The 16,604-nt window shown below is 40.7% G+C and overlaps 1 protein-coding gene across 1 annotated transcript in view; it reads right to left on the bottom strand.

Annotated features, from left to right (window-relative positions):
* Positions 1–16,604, bottom strand: part of sycp1 (synaptonemal complex protein 1) — a 223,131-nt gene that overhangs the window by 142,620 nt on the left and 63,907 nt on the right. Inside the window, exon 7 of the mRNA XM_059971481.1 lies at positions 281–354. Within this exon, the coding sequence (XP_059827464.1) occupies positions 281–354 (74 nt within the window). The remainder of the gene's footprint in view (positions 1–280; positions 355–16,604) is intronic.

Genomic DNA, 16,604 nt, shown 5'->3' with positions numbered 1-16,604 from the left:
TTTACACGATAGGAGCTTATGGTATTACAGGAATGGATAGAAGATTGGCTGACTGGCAGGAGGTAATGTATGGGAATAAAGGGAGCCTTTTGGAGGGTTATGACGATGGAAGATAGGAAGAGAAAGATGAAGGGAACGGGAGGGGGAAAAGAGGACACCAAGATAAGTATGATTTTCATTATTTTCTTCAAATGTATTATAATTGATTCATTTAAATTTCAAAAAGTATTCTGCAACTACTATCGCCACATTAATAATAGTTACAATAATGAATACTCACATGCTTTTATTTTTTCAGCTAATCGGGAAGAGGATTCATTTACAAGAGAACACAAATCTCTTGTGGCATTATGTCTAGTGACAGAAAAACACAAATTACATTTTAGCTTTAAATCATTTTTTACTAAATTACTTTTCTAGCTTATAAAATTGGTCCTGTATGGTGTTACATATTCCGTAACTTAGCAGAAAATTTTAAATTCTGATATATTGTCATTATGAATTATTGTTATATTCAGCTAATCTTAATCCATGTATTGCAAATAGATGTAGGAAAACTTTTATATCCAAATCAAGCTAATTTTGATTTTCCCCATTTTGTGAACCAAAGTTTGAAGTAAATTTATTATCAAAATACGTGCATGTCACCATATACAACCCTGAGATTCACTTGCTTGCGGGTATTCTTAATAAACCCACAATAGAATAACCATAACAGAATTAATGAAAGACTGCCCCAACTTTGGCATTTAACCAGTGTGCAAAAGACAACAAGCTGTGCAAATACAAAAAGAAAGAAATTATAATAATAATCATAAATAAATAAGCAATAAATAATGAGAACATGAGATGAAGAGTCCTTAAAAGTGAGTCCATAGGCTGTGAGAACATTTCAATGATGGGTAAGTAAAGTTGAGTGAAGTTATCCCCATTGGTTCAAGAGCCTGATCGTTGAAGGTTAATAACTGTTCCTAAACCTGGTGGTGTGAGTCCTAAAGTGTACCTTCTTCCAGATTTTAGCAGTGAGTAGAGAGCATGTCCTGGGTAGTGAGGTCCCTGACGATGGATGCTGTTCTTCTGAGACAATGTTTCATGTAGATGTGCTCAATGATGGGAAGGGCTTTACCCGTGACATACTGGGCCAGATCGTTGCAGTATTTTCCACTGAACTGATGTTTCTATACCAAGTTGTGATGCAGCCCATCAATATACTCTCCACTACACATCACGTAGTTTATTGCAAATTTAATATAACTGTGATAAATCAACAGTCTAAAGGGTTATAATAATAATAGCAAATTTGTAACTTCAACTCATAAGGGACCATGTTAGGGAACTGGAACTGCAGCTCAATGAACTTCGTCTGGTCAGGGTGAGTGAGGAGGTGATAGAGAGGAGTTACAGACAGGTGGTCACTCCGGGGCCACGGGAGACAGACAAGTGGGTCACAGTCAGGAGGGAGAAGGGGAAGAGTCAGGTACTAGAGAGTACCCCTGTGGCTGTACCTCTTGACAATAAGAACTCCTGTTTGAGTACTGTTGGTGGGGGCAGCCTACCTGGGGGAAGCAACAGTGGCCATGCCTCTGGCACAGATTCTGGCCCTGTGGCTCAGAAGGGTAGGGAAAGGAAGAGGAGGGCAGTAGTGATAGGGGACTCTATAGTCAGGGGTTCAGACAGGCGATTCTGTGGACGCAGGAAAGAAACTCGGATGGTAGTTTGCCTCCCAGGTGCCAGGGTCTGGGATATTTCTGATCGTGTCCAAGATATCCTGCAGTGGGAGGAAGAACAGCCAGAGGTTGTGGTACATATTGGTACCATTGCATAGGTAGGAAAAGGGGTCCTGAAAGAAGACTACAGGGAGTTAGGAAGGAAGTTGAAAAGCAGGACCTCAAAGGTAGTAATCTCAGGATTACTGCCTGTGCCACGCAACAGTGAGAATAGGAATAGAATGAGGTGGAGGATAAGTGCATGGCTGAGGGATTGGAGCAGGGGGCAGCGATTCATATTTCTGGATCATTGGGACCTCTTTTGAGGCGGGTGTGACCTGTACAGAAAGGACGGGTTGCACTTGAATCCCAGGGGGACCAATATCCTGGTGGACAGGTTTGATAGAGCTGTTGGGGAGGGTTTAAATTAGTTTGGCAGAGGGGTGGGAATCAGAATGTGAGTGCAGGGATTAAGGTAGAAGGACAAGGGCATGATGCTAAGAGTTCTGAGTTGATGAGGAAGGACAGGCAGGGGACAGAACATAATTGCAGCCAGTTAAAGGGGTTGAAATGTGTCTATTTCAATGCTAGGAGTATTAGGAACAAGGAGGATGAACTTAGAACATGGATCAGTACATGGAACTATGATGTTGTAACCAAGTTACTGAAACTTGGTTGGAGGAAGGGCAGGATTGGATGATGCAGGTCCCAGGGTTCAGGTGTTTTAAAAGGAATAGGATGGGAGGTAGAAAAGGGGGTGGAGTGGCATTGCTGGTCAGGGATAGTATCACGGCTATAGAAAGGAAGGACACTGCAGAAGAAGTGTCCACGGAGTCAGTCTGGGTGGAAGTCAGAAATAGGAAGGGATCAATCACTGTGCTGGGAGTAGTCTATAGGCCTCCAAATAGCCCTCAGGACACCGAGGAGCAGATAAGCAGGCAGATTTTAGAATGGTGCAGGAAATACAGGGTAGTAGTTATGGGTGATTTCAACTTCCCTCATATTGACTGGCACCTCCTGAGTGCAAGGGGGATAAATGGGGCTGAATTTGTCAGGTGTGTTCGAGAAGGATTCCTGACACAGTATGTGGACTGGCTGACGAGAGGAGAGGCAATGCTGGATCTAGTTCTGGGTAATGAACCTGGTCAGGTGACAGACCTCTTGGTGGGGGAGCATTCTGGTGAGAGTGACCACAACTCCCTTAGCTTCAGCATAGCTATGGAAAGAGATAAAATCAGATGAAATGGTAAAGTGCATAACTGGGGAAGGGCTAACTTTGAAGGGATGAGGCAGGAACTAGCAAGAGTAAATTGGAAACAGATGTTCAAAGAGGAAAGCATAGCAGTAATGTGGGAAAAGTTTAGGGACCACTTGAGCTGGGTTCAGGATAGGTTTGTCCCACTGAGGCAAGGAAAAAATGGTAGGAAAAGGGAACCTCACAAAACATGTGAGGCAACTTGTCAAGAGGAAAAAGTAAGCATATGTTAGATATAAGAAGCAGGAATTAGGAGGGGCTTATGAGAAATATAGGGTAGCCAGGAAGGAGCTAAAGAAAGGACTTAGGAGAGCTCAAAGGGGGCATGAGAAGGCCTTGGCATGTAGAATTAAGGAGAACCCCAAGGCAATCTATGCATTCTATGCATGTGTGAAGAATAGGAGGATGATGAGAATGAAGGTGGGATTGCTAAAGGATAAAGAGGGCAACACGTGCCTGGAAGCGGAGGAGGTTGGAGAGATCCTAAATGAATACTTTGCTTCAATATTCACAAGTGAAAAAGGATCTTGATTTTGATGAGGTCGAAGTAGAGTGGGCCTGTGTGCTGGACAATGTGGAGATTAAGGAAGAAGTAGTGCTGGATCTTCTTAAAAACATTAAGATGGATAAATCCCTAGGGCCGGATATGATACACCCCAGGTTGTTGTGGGAATTGAGAGAAGAGATTGCAGGAGCATTAGCTATGATCTTTGAATCCTCTTTGGCTGCAGGGGAAGTGCCGGAGGACTGGAGAATGACAAATGTAGTTCCCTTGTTTAAAAAAGGTAATAGGGGACTTCCGGTAAGATGGCGATTGCTTAGCTGCTCCGAATTTTTGTTCCGTTACTGTCGCTATCTTTGCACTAAATGTCTCCATTTTTTAAACCTTAGTTGGGAACTTTATCGGTACCTCTTACTTGCCTGTGAACACCTCTAACTTACAATGTCTAGCAAGAGCTCTAAATCCGGGAGAAAGGAAACTCCGGCTCTCTCAGACGAGACCCTGGCTGCGTTCGGTCAGCTCCGAGACAAAATTTTAAAGGAATTCAAAACCACTTTCAAACAGTTGGAGGTCAAGATTGATCAAATCAATGACAAGGTGGGCAAACATGCCCAACACTTATCTCGCATCGATTCGACTTCTGAAGATTTAGAAAGTCGTGTTCGATACTTGGAGACTCTCTGTTCCAGCTTGGAGGAAAAGTGTAACAAACTCCTTTTCAAAACGGTGGATCTCGAAAATTGCAGCAGACGCTGCAATCTTAGAATTCTTGGATTGCCAGAGGCCACCGAACAGGGATCAACAGTGAAGCTTTTCGCCGAGTTTCTCTGTGAGATATTCGGGAAAGATTTGCTCCCGAACCCGCCTGAGCTCAAACGGGCACACCGGGTCCATGTTCCCGCCGGAATTCTGGGCAACTGCCCGCGACCAGTAATCTTGTGCTTCCATCAATACCAGGTAAAACACCGTCTGATCGTAGAGGCACGTCGCAGAGGTTCTTTTATTTTCCAGGATACAACCATTCGCTTTGTGGAAGATTTTGCACCCCAGACCTTAAAGATGCGCGCTGAGATTAAAGGCACAATGAAAGTGCCTTTTGATCGTGGTTTTAAACCCCCTCTTTGGTCCCTTGCTGATCTACGAATCAAACTTAACACTGGGAAATACAAATGGTTTAAGTCAGCCAAAGAAGCTGAAGCATTTGTGGCAAGTCTTCCGGCTATCCAGCCATCTTCGGAACCCCATCAGACCTCCTAAAATGGTGGATAAGTACTTCTCATAGTAAAATTACTTTTTCTGGACTCAGACTTTACTTGAATCATTCAGACATTATTCATCGAAACTCTAAGGGCTGTTGACAATCTCTCCCTAGATTTGATGTGTGTGAAATCTATCTTTTATTGTTGTACAACTTTATCTACAGAGTTCTACAACTGACTTTAACTTGTTTTGGAGGTTTGAAGTCTTCAGTGAAGGCCTTCCTGTTTGTTGGTTCACAGTTTAATTGCCAATCTATTTTTCCTTCTTTTTATATTTATTTATTTTATTATACTTTTTCCTTTTCTTCACCCCTTTTTTCTAATTTCTGAACTTTTTTCTCTCTTCTCTGTAAACGTAAATACTCGTCTTGAATTTATAATTTTCCCCTTCCTCTCCTTTTTTTTATCCCTTTTTTTCCTTTCTCTTACTTTATTCTTCTATAATTTTTTCGCTGGCAGGTTGGTTTTGGTCCTCTTCCGATTTTCTCTGTGTTAAGTTTTATATTCCTGCAGAAGGTGTTCTAATCTGTAGTTATGTTTTTTAGTGCATAAACTAGTTACTATTTATTATAGTATTTATACGGAACTGCTGTTAATGACACAGATCTGGAAGTTGTATTTGGGTTAATTTTTTTTGGTAGAGCTAGCTACTTGTTTTGGTAGCCGTCTAGTTTTGGGTTGTGTGGATGGGGTGGGTTTTCTAGTTCCAACATCACTCACTGTATATATTATATCTCTTTATTGCTCAGGACATGTATATGTGTTGATTTTACGAATCTATGTTTACATCTCTGCTCCCAGACTGCTATTGTACTGCTTGACTTTTTATATGCCTTCTGCCTTTTATGCATTAGTAATCGATAATGGCTAGTGCACTTAAATTCGTGAGCTGGAATGTAAAGGGATTGAATTACCCTGTTAAAAGGAGGAAGGTATTCTCACATATCAAACAACTCAAAGCTGATATTGCTTTCCTTCAAGAAACTCATTTTTGTTGTTCTGATAACTCCCGGCTTTTGTCAAAGTGGGCGGGTCAGCATTTTCATTCATCCTTTACCGCTAAAACTAGAGGAGTCTCCATTCTTATTAACTCAAATATTCCTTTTGAACTCCATAATAAAATATCTGATATAAATGGCTGTTTTATTATTGTTTCTGGCAAACTATATAACACTAAAGTTGCACTAGCAAACCTGTATGCCCCCAACTTTGATGATGTTAATTTTTTTGAACGTTTTTTTTCCTCACTACCAGACTTAAACTCATACTCTCTTATACTGGGTGGTGACTTTAATTGCTAGTTAGATCCCAATTTGGATCGAGCGTCCTCTGTTACTAGACCACCTACTAAATCTGCCTTAGCTATCCAATCGTTTCTCTCTAACTATGGTATCTCTGATATATGGCATTTCCTCCATCCTACGGAGAGAGATTATTCTTTTTTCTCACATGTTCACCATACCTTCACTAGAATTGATTATTTCTTACTCGATAACCAACTTATTCCATTTTCCCACTCTTGTGACTATCAGAGTATACTGATCTCTGACCATGCCCCAATTACTCTCTCTCTGAATTTACCTGGTCTCCCTCAGAGGAATAAACACTGGCAGTTTGATTCAACTTTACTATTGGATGATGATTTTTAAAAATTTATTAAGGATCAGATAACCTTTTATTTTAACACTAGTACATCACCTGAAGTGCCATCCCAGATTGTCTGGGATGCCATGAAAGCATATCTGAGGGGGCAAATAATCTCTTACACAGCAAATCTCAACAGGAGATCCTGTGCAGATCGATTAGACCTCATTAACCAGATTAAAGAATCGGATCAAATATATACCCAAACTAAGAACCCTGAATTATACAAGAAGCGTTTTGAACTCCAAACTAAATTTAACCTTCTGTCCACTCAACCTGTCGAACGCCAACTTCTCGAAAGCAAGAGTTGCTTTTACATTCATGGGGATAAGTCTAGTAAATTCCTAGCCAATCAGCTGAGGCGTTCCAAAGGCAAACAACATATTACAAAGATCCGGAAGGAGAACGGAGACTTTACATCGGATCATTTAGAAATTAATGACGCATTTAAAAATTTTTATTCTCGGCTTTATTCCTCTGAATCTCTGAATGACAATATCTCTGTTGATCAATTTTTACAGAATCTGAATATCCCCTCACTTTCATCTTATTTCAAAGCCAAACTCAATGCGCCTATGTCATTAGAAGAAATATCTACATCAATTTCTGCACTGTCCTCAGGGAAATCTCCTGGACCTGATGGGTTCCCTGTAGAATTTTATAAATCATTCTCTTCTCTTCTTTCTCCTCAGTTACTTTCAGTATTATCTGACTCGTTTAATTACGGCAAATTGCCACCCTCTTTCAGTGAGGCATCTATTATTCTTCTTTTAAAAAAGGGCAAAGACCCAACAGAGTGTTCCTCATATAGGCCGATCTCTCTGCTCAATGTTGATGTAAAGATCTTAGCTAAAGTTTTGGCTCATAGATTAGAAACCATCATTCCCTCCATTATCTCTGATGACCAAACAGGCTTTATTAAAAACCGTTTCCCTTTTTTTAACATTCGGCGTTTATTTAATATCTTATACTCACCTCCAACTGGGATTCCTGAATGTGTTATTTCCCTCGATGCGGAGAAAGCATTTGATCGTATAGAGTGGAACTACCTTTTTGCAGTTTTAGAAAAAATTGACCTTGGCCAAAGTTTCATCTCTTGGATCCAATTGCTGTACCTGTGTCCTACTGCCTCTGTTTTAACCAATTTTCAGAAATCCCAAGTATTTAATCTCAAACGTGGCACCCGCCAGGGATGCCCCTTAAGTCCCTTTCTCTTTGATTTGGCTATGGAACCTCTGGCGATAGCATTTCGAAACTGCCCTGAATTGACTGGGATTTGGAGAGGGGGTGTTGAGCATAAAGTTTCTCTCTATGCTGATGACTTATTACTCTTTCCCTCAAATCCGTCTACATCCTTACCTCTAATGTTTTCACTTCTTGACCAGTTTAGCCAGATCTCTGGCTATAAACTTAATTTACATAAGAGTGAACTTCTCCCAATTAATAAAGAAGCACAAGAACTAACATTTCATGATCTCCCTTTTAAAGTAGTCCATAATCAATTTACTTATCTTGGAATTACAGTCACAAGGAAGTTTAAAGATCTCTTTCGTGAAAACTTTGCCAATCTTTCATATGCTATAAAACAGAGTCTGGTACAATGGTCACCTCTATCTATGTCTTTGGTAGGTCGTATTAGTGTTGTTAAAATGTATGTTCTCCCCAAATTTTTATACCTATTTCAATCTAGCCCAATTTTTATTCCTAAATCTTTTTTTGATTCCTTAGACTCTATTATTTTGTCATATCTGTGGCAGAATAAGTGCTCTAGAATTAATAAAATCCATCTCCAAAAATCTAAAAAAGAGGGTGGCATGGCTTTACCTAACTTTCATTTATATTATTGAGTAGCTAATATACGTTGTGCTACCTTCTGGTCTTTCTTCCATGCCCAACCCGAGTGCCCTAACTGGGTGGCGAATGAGCTGAGCTCCACTAAAGAATTATCTATCTCTGCACTTCTTGGCTCTGCACTCCCTAGTAGTCTGCCCAGATCAATAGCTAATCCTCTTGTTAGACATACTTTGCGTATATGGGCTCAGATCAGGAAATGCTATGGTTTCCAGGGGTTTTCCGTTTCCAGCCCTATTGCTCATAATCACCTTTTTTTACCTACTACATACGATTCAGCATTCCAGGTTTGGTATAGGAAGGGCATTAGACATTTTGAAGATCTTTTCATTGATAATCCCTTCACTTCTTTTCAGCAGCTCTCTGTTAAGTTCAATCTGCCCAATGCTCATTTTTTCAGATATCTCCAAATCCGACACTTTATTGCTCCTTTAATTCCTAACTTTCCTGAAATGCCTGCGAAAAATGCTATGGACCTATTTCTTTCCATGAATCCACTAGGTAAAGGCTTAATATCAATCATCTGAGATAAACTAGCAGCCTTACGATGGGCCCCCATGGATATAATCAAAATGGCCTGGGAGCAGGATTTAAATATCTCCTTATCAGAGGAGAGCTGGGATTCAGTTCTCAAATCGGTTAACTCAACCTCTCTTTGTGCTCGCCACTGCCTTTTACAGTTTAAGATTGTTCATAGAGCCCATTTGTCTAAATCTAAACTATCTCGATTCTACCCTAGCGTTAGTCCGCTCTGTGATAAATGCAAGAGGGGCGTGGCCTCTCTCATCCATATGTACTGGTTCTGTCCTAGCTTGGAGAAATTCTGGAAAGATGTCTTCACTACATCAGCACTTAGAACCAAACCCCTTAATTGCTCTGTTCGGTTTTTGGGGCGAGACAGATTTATGTCTGGGTCCGACCAAATGCCGAATATTATCCTTTGCCTCTCTCCTGGCTAGACGCTTGATCTTCCTCAGATGGAGCGATGTTGCCCCGCCCACTCATGCTCAATGGCTTAACGACATCATGGCCTGTTTGGACCTCGAAAAAATTCATTATTCAGTTCTCAATTCAGATCTAAAGTTCCATAAGGTCTGGGGACCTTTTATCGAGTACTTTCATAACCTTCCTCTTGACTAGGGTTTTTTTTTTCTTTTCGGTCCCTTGCTTTCAGCTCCTTTTTTTTCTGGTAGAAGGCATTATTACCCTCTGTTGCTGAGTGTATTCACAGTCTGGGAGTTTGGCTGTCCTGACTTATACTCTCTATATTGTGTTGTGGTTGGTCTGGAGTTGCTGTTGTTTTTTCTTGTGTTGTGGGGCTTGGGGAGGACACTAAGCTTACTTGTCTTTAATTCAGGTGCTTTTTTTTTGCTAAATTCTCTTCCTTTGTAGTATATTGTTATTGTATGCTTAATTTTGCACTGTTTTAATGTTCCTCATTGGGATTTGGGGTTTTTAATTTGTAAAATGTTTTGAAAAACTAATAAAAAAAAATTTTAAAAAAAAGGTAATAGGGAGAAACCTGGGAACTATAGACCGGTGAGTCTTAGGTCGGTGGTATGCAAACTACTGGAAAGGATTCTTAAGGATAGGATCTACAAGCATTTGGAGAAGTACAGTCTACTCGTGGATAGTCAACATGGCTTTGTGAAGGGAAGATTGTGCCTCACGAGCCTGATTGAGTTTTTTGAAGAGGTAACAAAAGAAATTGATGAGGGTAGGGCTGTAGATGTGGTCTACATGGACTTTAGCAAAGCATTTGACAAGGTCCCTCATGAGAGACTCATCCAGAAAGTCATGAGGCATGGGTTAAGTGGAACCTTGGCTGTTTGGATAAAAAATTCACTTAAAGGAAGAAAGCAGAGGGTAGATGTGGAAGGAAAGTATTCTGCCTGGAGGTCAGTGACTAGTGGAGTGCTGTGGGGATCTGTCCTGGGACCCCTGCTATTTGTGATTTTTATAAATGACCTGGATGTAGAGGCGGAAGGATGGGTGAGTAAGTTTGCAGATGACACGAAGATTGGAGGAGTTGTGGATGGAGCTGTAGGTTGTCGAAGGTTATAAGAGGATATAGACAGGCTATAGAGTTGGGCAGAAAAGTGGCAGATGGAGTTCAATCCGGACAAGTGTGAGGTGATGCATTTTGGAAGGACAAACCAGAAAAATGAGTACAGGGTTAATGGTTAGTTACTTAAGAGTGTGGATGAACAGAAGGACTTTGGGGTTCAAATCAGGGGTAAGTTTTTTAGACAGAGGGTTGTGAGTGCCTGGAATGACTTGCCAGGGATGGTGGTGGAAGCTAAAACATTAGGGATATTTAAGAGCCTCTTGGACAGGCACATGGATGAAAGAAAAATGGAGGGTTATGGGGTAGTGTGGGTTTAGTACTTTTTTTTTAAGGATTAGATGGGTTGGCGCAACATGGAGGGCTGAAGGGCCTGTACTGACCTGTAGTGTTCTATGGTTCTATGGTTCTAGTATATGAGTGTTTCGGTGTCCTATGGAAGTACCTCACCTACAGTCACCCTAAAATTTTTATCCATTTCCCAGGATGAACACATCTTTAATGACACAAGCGAAGCTCTATATTCAGTAAAGGCCTCATGATTGGCACCTATTCACCACCTTAAATATTCATACTCTCCAACACTGGCACACATCAAGGCTGCCAAGATCTATTCTTCTCTAAGTAAGACACAGAACATAGCAGGACTATGTCAGAACAGATAGAAATATGTTTTAACTAAGTGTAACTTGAACATATGGAAATTAGATTAAACCCTTCAGAAAGATATTTTATATTACCCAGACACAAGATATCCTGCAGATACTGGAAATCATGACCAACAAACATAAAATTCTGGAGGAACTCTGCAAGGTTGGGCAACACCTTTGGAGGGAAATAAACAGTTGACAATTTGGGCTAAGACCCTTCATTATGTCTAGAAAGGGAGAGGGCTGAATCCAGATTAAAAAGATGAGGGAAGGGGAGGAGTAGAAGACGGCAGGTGATAGGTATATTCAGCTGAGTGCGGGCGGGCAGGTGGATGGGTGAGTGGAGATAAAAGAGAATTATCTGAGAAGCTAGCAGTTGATAGATTGAAGAGGTAAAGGGCTGAGGAGCAGGGATTCTGATAGGAAAGGACAGTAGAACATAGAACAAAGAAAATGACGTAGGCAAGCAGAAGGAGGTGAGGGTCAAGTCATCAGGGTAAAGAAGAGTAACAGAAAGAGTGAGTGTGTGTGTGTGTGTGTTCGTTCGTTCATGGGGGAGGGGGCAGGCGGGTGACTGAGGGAGCGGTTACCGGAAACTAGAGAAATCGATGTTCATGAGAAGAGAGGTGTCAGAGATGGACCAATTTTATTTTGCCAACAATCTTAAGAATTTACAAATTAGATCAAATATGCTGTGGCTGTCATGCATACAAACAACTCATAGGCAATATTTAAAACATGGTATCTACAAACAGACATCAGACTTGTGAACAATATTAGAGTCAAAGAAAACTACAAGACAGAAACAAGCCCTTTGGCCCATCTAGTCTCTGCCAAACTATTAATCTACCTAGTCCCATTAACCTGTATGGTGACCATAACCCTTCATATGCCTCCCATCTGTATACCTATCCAAATTTCTCTTAAATATTGAAATCAAACCCATATCCACCACTTCCACTGGCAGCTCATTCACACTCCCACCACGATTTGAGTGAAGAAATTCTCCCTCATGTTCCCCTTAAATATCTCACCTTTCACCCTTATCCCATGACCTTTAGTTGTAGTCCCACCCAACCTCACTGGAAAAAGCCTGCTTGCATTTATCCTGTCTATACCACTCTTAATTTTGTATATGTTTATCAAATTAGCCTGCATTCTTTCAAACTAATTGACATTTTTCCTGTAGGTAGGTGACCAGAGCTGCATCCAATACTCTAAATTAGGCCTCATCAATACCTTATACAACTTTAGCAGATCATCCCAAATACTTTACCACAGTACTTTGATTTATGAAGGCCAATGTGCCAAAAATTTCTTTACAACCCCATCTAACTGTGATATCACTTTCAAGGAATTATGGATCTGCATTCACAGGTCCAAGTCCTGCACTGGCTTTCCTCCCAAAATTGAACACCTCACACCTTTCTGCAAAAAAATTGATCTGCCATTTTTCAGCCTTTTGTTCCAGCTGATCCAGATCCCGCATCAAGCTTTGGTAGTCTTCTTCACTGCCCATTACTGCCTCAATCTCAGTTCTATCTGAAAATTTGTTCATCCAGTTTACCACATTCTCATCCAGATTATTGATATAGATGGCAAACAACCAGCACCAACCGCTGCGGCATCCCACTTCTCGCAGGTCTCCAATCAGAGAAGTAACCATCTACTACCACTCTGGCTTTTCTCGCAAAGCTAAAATATAATCCAATTTGTTACCTCATCTTGAATGCCAAGTGCCTGAACCTTCTTGAACAATCTCCCATTTGGGACTTGGTCAAGGGCCTTGCTGAAGTCCATGTAGATAACATCTATCGACTTGCCTTCATCAACTTTTCTGGAAAATTCCTTAAAAAGCTGTAAGATTGATTAGGCATGACCTATCATGCACAAAGCTATGCTGATTATCCTTAATTGTCCCCTGTCTATCTAAACACTTATTTATCCGGTCCTTAGAACACCATCCAAATCTTACCCACTACTGATATCAGGCCTATTGGCCAATTATTTCCTTGTTCATTCGTAGAGTCTTTTTAAACAATGGAACAACATTGGCTATTCTCCAATCCTTCAGCACATCACCCATTGTTAAGGGCATTTTAAATGTCTCTGTTAGGGCCCTTGCAATGACTACACTAGCCTCCATTGGAACACCTTGTCAGGTCCTGGGGATTTATCCACCCTAACTTGCCTCAAAGCAGTAATCACTTTCTCTTCTGTAATCTGTACAAGGTCCATGACCTCACCGCTGCTTTGCCTCACTTCTATAGTGTCCATCTCCTGAATAATGCAAAAAATCCATTTAAGATCTTCCCTGTCTCTTTTGATTCCATGAATGGATACCCCCCCTCCCCGCCCCGATCTTCCAGAGGACCAATTTTGTCCCTATCCTTTTGCTCTTAATATATCTGTAGAAGCCCTTGTGACTCTCCTTCTCCTTGTTTGCTAGAGCAGCCTCAAGTTTTCATTGAGCCCTCCTGATTTCCTTCTTAAGCATTCTCTTGAATTTCTTATACTCCCTTGAGTACTTCATTTGCTTCTTCATGCCTGTACCTGCTATGTAACACCTTTTTTTAAAAACCAGGACCTTAATACCTTTCAAAAACATAATAGATTCAATGAAAGATTTCACCCATCAGGATGGACAAACAGTCAATGTACAAGACATGAAACTGTGCAAATACAATAGAAAATAATAATGATAAATAAATTATCAATAAATATCGAGAACATGAGATGAAAAGTCCATAGGTTGTGGGTACATTTCAATGATGAGACATGTGAAGTTAAGTGAAGTTAACACTGGTGGAAGAGCCTGACGGTTGAAGGGTAGTATGTGTTCCTGTGGATCCTGAGGCTCCTGTACCTTCTTCCTGATGGCAGCAGCGAGAAGAGAGCATGGCTTAGGATGGATGCTGCCTTCCTGCGACAGCACTCCATGTAACTTTGCTCAATGGTGGAGAGGGTATACCCATGATAGACTACCTCGTATCCACTACTTTTTATATGATTTTTCATTCAAGGGTGTTGGGGTTTCCATACCAGGCCACTCTGCAACCGGGAAATATACTCCACTATATATCCATAGAAGTTTGTCAAATATTTTGATGGCATACTGAATCTTTACAAACTTCTAAGGAAATAGAGGTGCTGTTGTGCTTTCTTCATAACTGCACTTACCTGCTGGACCCAGGACAGATCTTTTAAAATTATAACACTAAGGAACTTAAAGTTGCTGACCCTCTCCAGTTCGGACCCCCTGATAAGGTCTGACTTAGTAACCTCCGGTTATCCTTGTCTTTTATTCTAACAGGAACATAACAAACTCTGCAATCTCAAAATTTAATTTTTGAAGGCCTCTGACTTATCATGTACATCTTTGCCAGAAAACAACCTTCCCAAATCCATACTTGCCAGATCCTTTCTAAATCCACCAAATTTGGCCTTTCTCCAATTTAGAATCTCAGCCTGAGGACCAGACTTATCCTTTACCATAATTATTTTTAAACTAATGTCATCATAATCACTTGATGCAAAGTGTTCCCCTGCACAAACTTCTGTCACCTGCCCAGTCTCATTCCCTAATAGGAGATCTCGTATCATACACTCTCTAGCTGGGACCTCTATGTTCATAATAAGAAAACATTCCTGAACATATTTGACAAACTCCATTCCACCCTGCCCTTTTACAGTATGGGAGTTCCAGTCAATCTGTAAAATGGTAAAATTACCTTCTATCACAATCTTAAATTTCTTGCAATGGTGTGTGAACTCTATAAATTTGCTCCTCTAAATACCATGGACAGTTCAGTGGTCTATAATATAATCCCATTACTGTGGTTACCCCTTTCTTATTCCTCAGTTCCACCCATACAGCCTCATTAGATGAGCTCTCTAGTCTCCCCTGTCTGAGCACTGCTGTGACTTTTTCTTTGACTAGTAATTCCTGCCCTCCTCTTTTAATACCTCTCATTCTATCATATCTAAAACAATGGAAGCCTGGAGCATTGAGCTGCCACTCCTGTGTATCTTGCAACCAAGTCTTACTAATAGCTATAATGTCATTATTCAAATGCTGATCAATGCCCTAAGCTCATCTGCCTTCCTACAATACTCCTTGCATTGAAATATACTCAAAACATTAGTCCTCAAGCTCAACCTTTCAATTCCTGACTTTATTTGTAGGCTTAACAACATCTTTCCCCACAAACATTCTGCTATCTGCCCTGGTGTTCTGGTTCCCATCTCTCTGCAACTCCAGTTTAAAACCCCATCCATGCAGTACAAATCTTTCTGCAAGGATATTTGTTTCCCTCCATTTCATGTACAAACAGTCCCTTCTGCTCAGCTCATACCTTCTCTGGAAAGGAAATGGTTATCAACTTCAGGAGAACTTGCACCACTCACACCCCCATTTAACATTGGCAGCAGAGCAGTGGAAACTGCAAGCTGTTTCAAACTCCTTGGAGTGCACATCTCGTACAACCATTCATGGTCCTAAAACACATCCTACACAGTCAAGAAAGCTCATCAACACCCTCAAACAAGCTGGAGGAACTCAGCAGGTTTCTGACTCAGACTGCTCGTTTCCATGGACCTGCTGAGTTCCTCCAGCTTGTTTGTACATGTTGATCTGACCACAGCATCTGCAGTGTACTTTGTGTTTACTCATCAACACCTCTACATTCTGAGTAGTCTGAAAAGAGCTGGACTTTGCACATTCATACTCGTCATTTTACAGATGCGCAGCAGAGAGCATCTGACAAGTTGCGTCACAGCTTGGTACAGAAACTGCACTGCAGCGGACAGAAAGGCTCTACAATGGGTAGACAAAACTGCCCAAACATCACAGGACCACCCTAACTGCCACCAAGGACATATAAACAAAAAAGTGCTTGCAAAGGGTCAGTAACACCATAAAGGATCCCACATTCATCACAGAGGAGGCTAAGTAGCATCCATTCTAGGATAACTAGACTCAAAAATAGTTACTTTCCCCAAACAGCCAGACTGATCAATATCTCCACTCACAAACTCTAAAACACTACTTTATTATTTCCAATTAGTAACCTTATGTACAACCTAGTATCACTTTATGGGCATACAATCAATGTGTATAAGCTATCTTTTGTATTTATATTTTTGTTATTATTTTTCTTATCTTTATCTTTTGTATTTTTGTTGTGCTTCATTGGATCATCTGTAATAGTTATTTGATTCTTGTGTAGAGGAAATTATATTAAACAATCTTGAATCTTGAAGAGAGCCCAATGATCCAGAAGTCCTCCATCCTGCACCATCCCTTTAGCCATGTATTAAACAGTATGATCTTTTTATTTCTGGCTTCATAAGCACATTGGCACAGATAGCAATCCTAAGATCATAACCCCAGAAATCCAGTACTTTAACTTAGCACCTAACACCTATGCTCCATCTGCAGAAGAAGCGGCATCTTTTAGTGACCACCCATTTTAATTCCACTTTGCATTCCCATTCCGATATCTCTGTAATTCTCTGGAGTACTGATATAGCTGATTTTAATATCTTCCTCTCAAACTTCAAGGTGAATTCTATCATATTATGATCTCTGTCTCCTAAGGGTTGCTTTACCTTAAGCTCCCAAATCAAATATGGTACATCACTCAACATCTAATCCAGAATTGTATTTGCTG

This window comes from Hypanus sabinus, chromosome 6 (assembly GCF_030144855.1).
Source record: "Hypanus sabinus isolate sHypSab1 chromosome 6, sHypSab1.hap1, whole genome shotgun sequence".
Taxonomy (NCBI): Eukaryota; Metazoa; Chordata; class Chondrichthyes; order Myliobatiformes; family Dasyatidae; genus Hypanus; species Hypanus sabinus.
The sequence above is the reverse complement of the archived record's forward strand: the minus strand, read 5'-3'. Positions and strand labels throughout refer to the sequence as shown.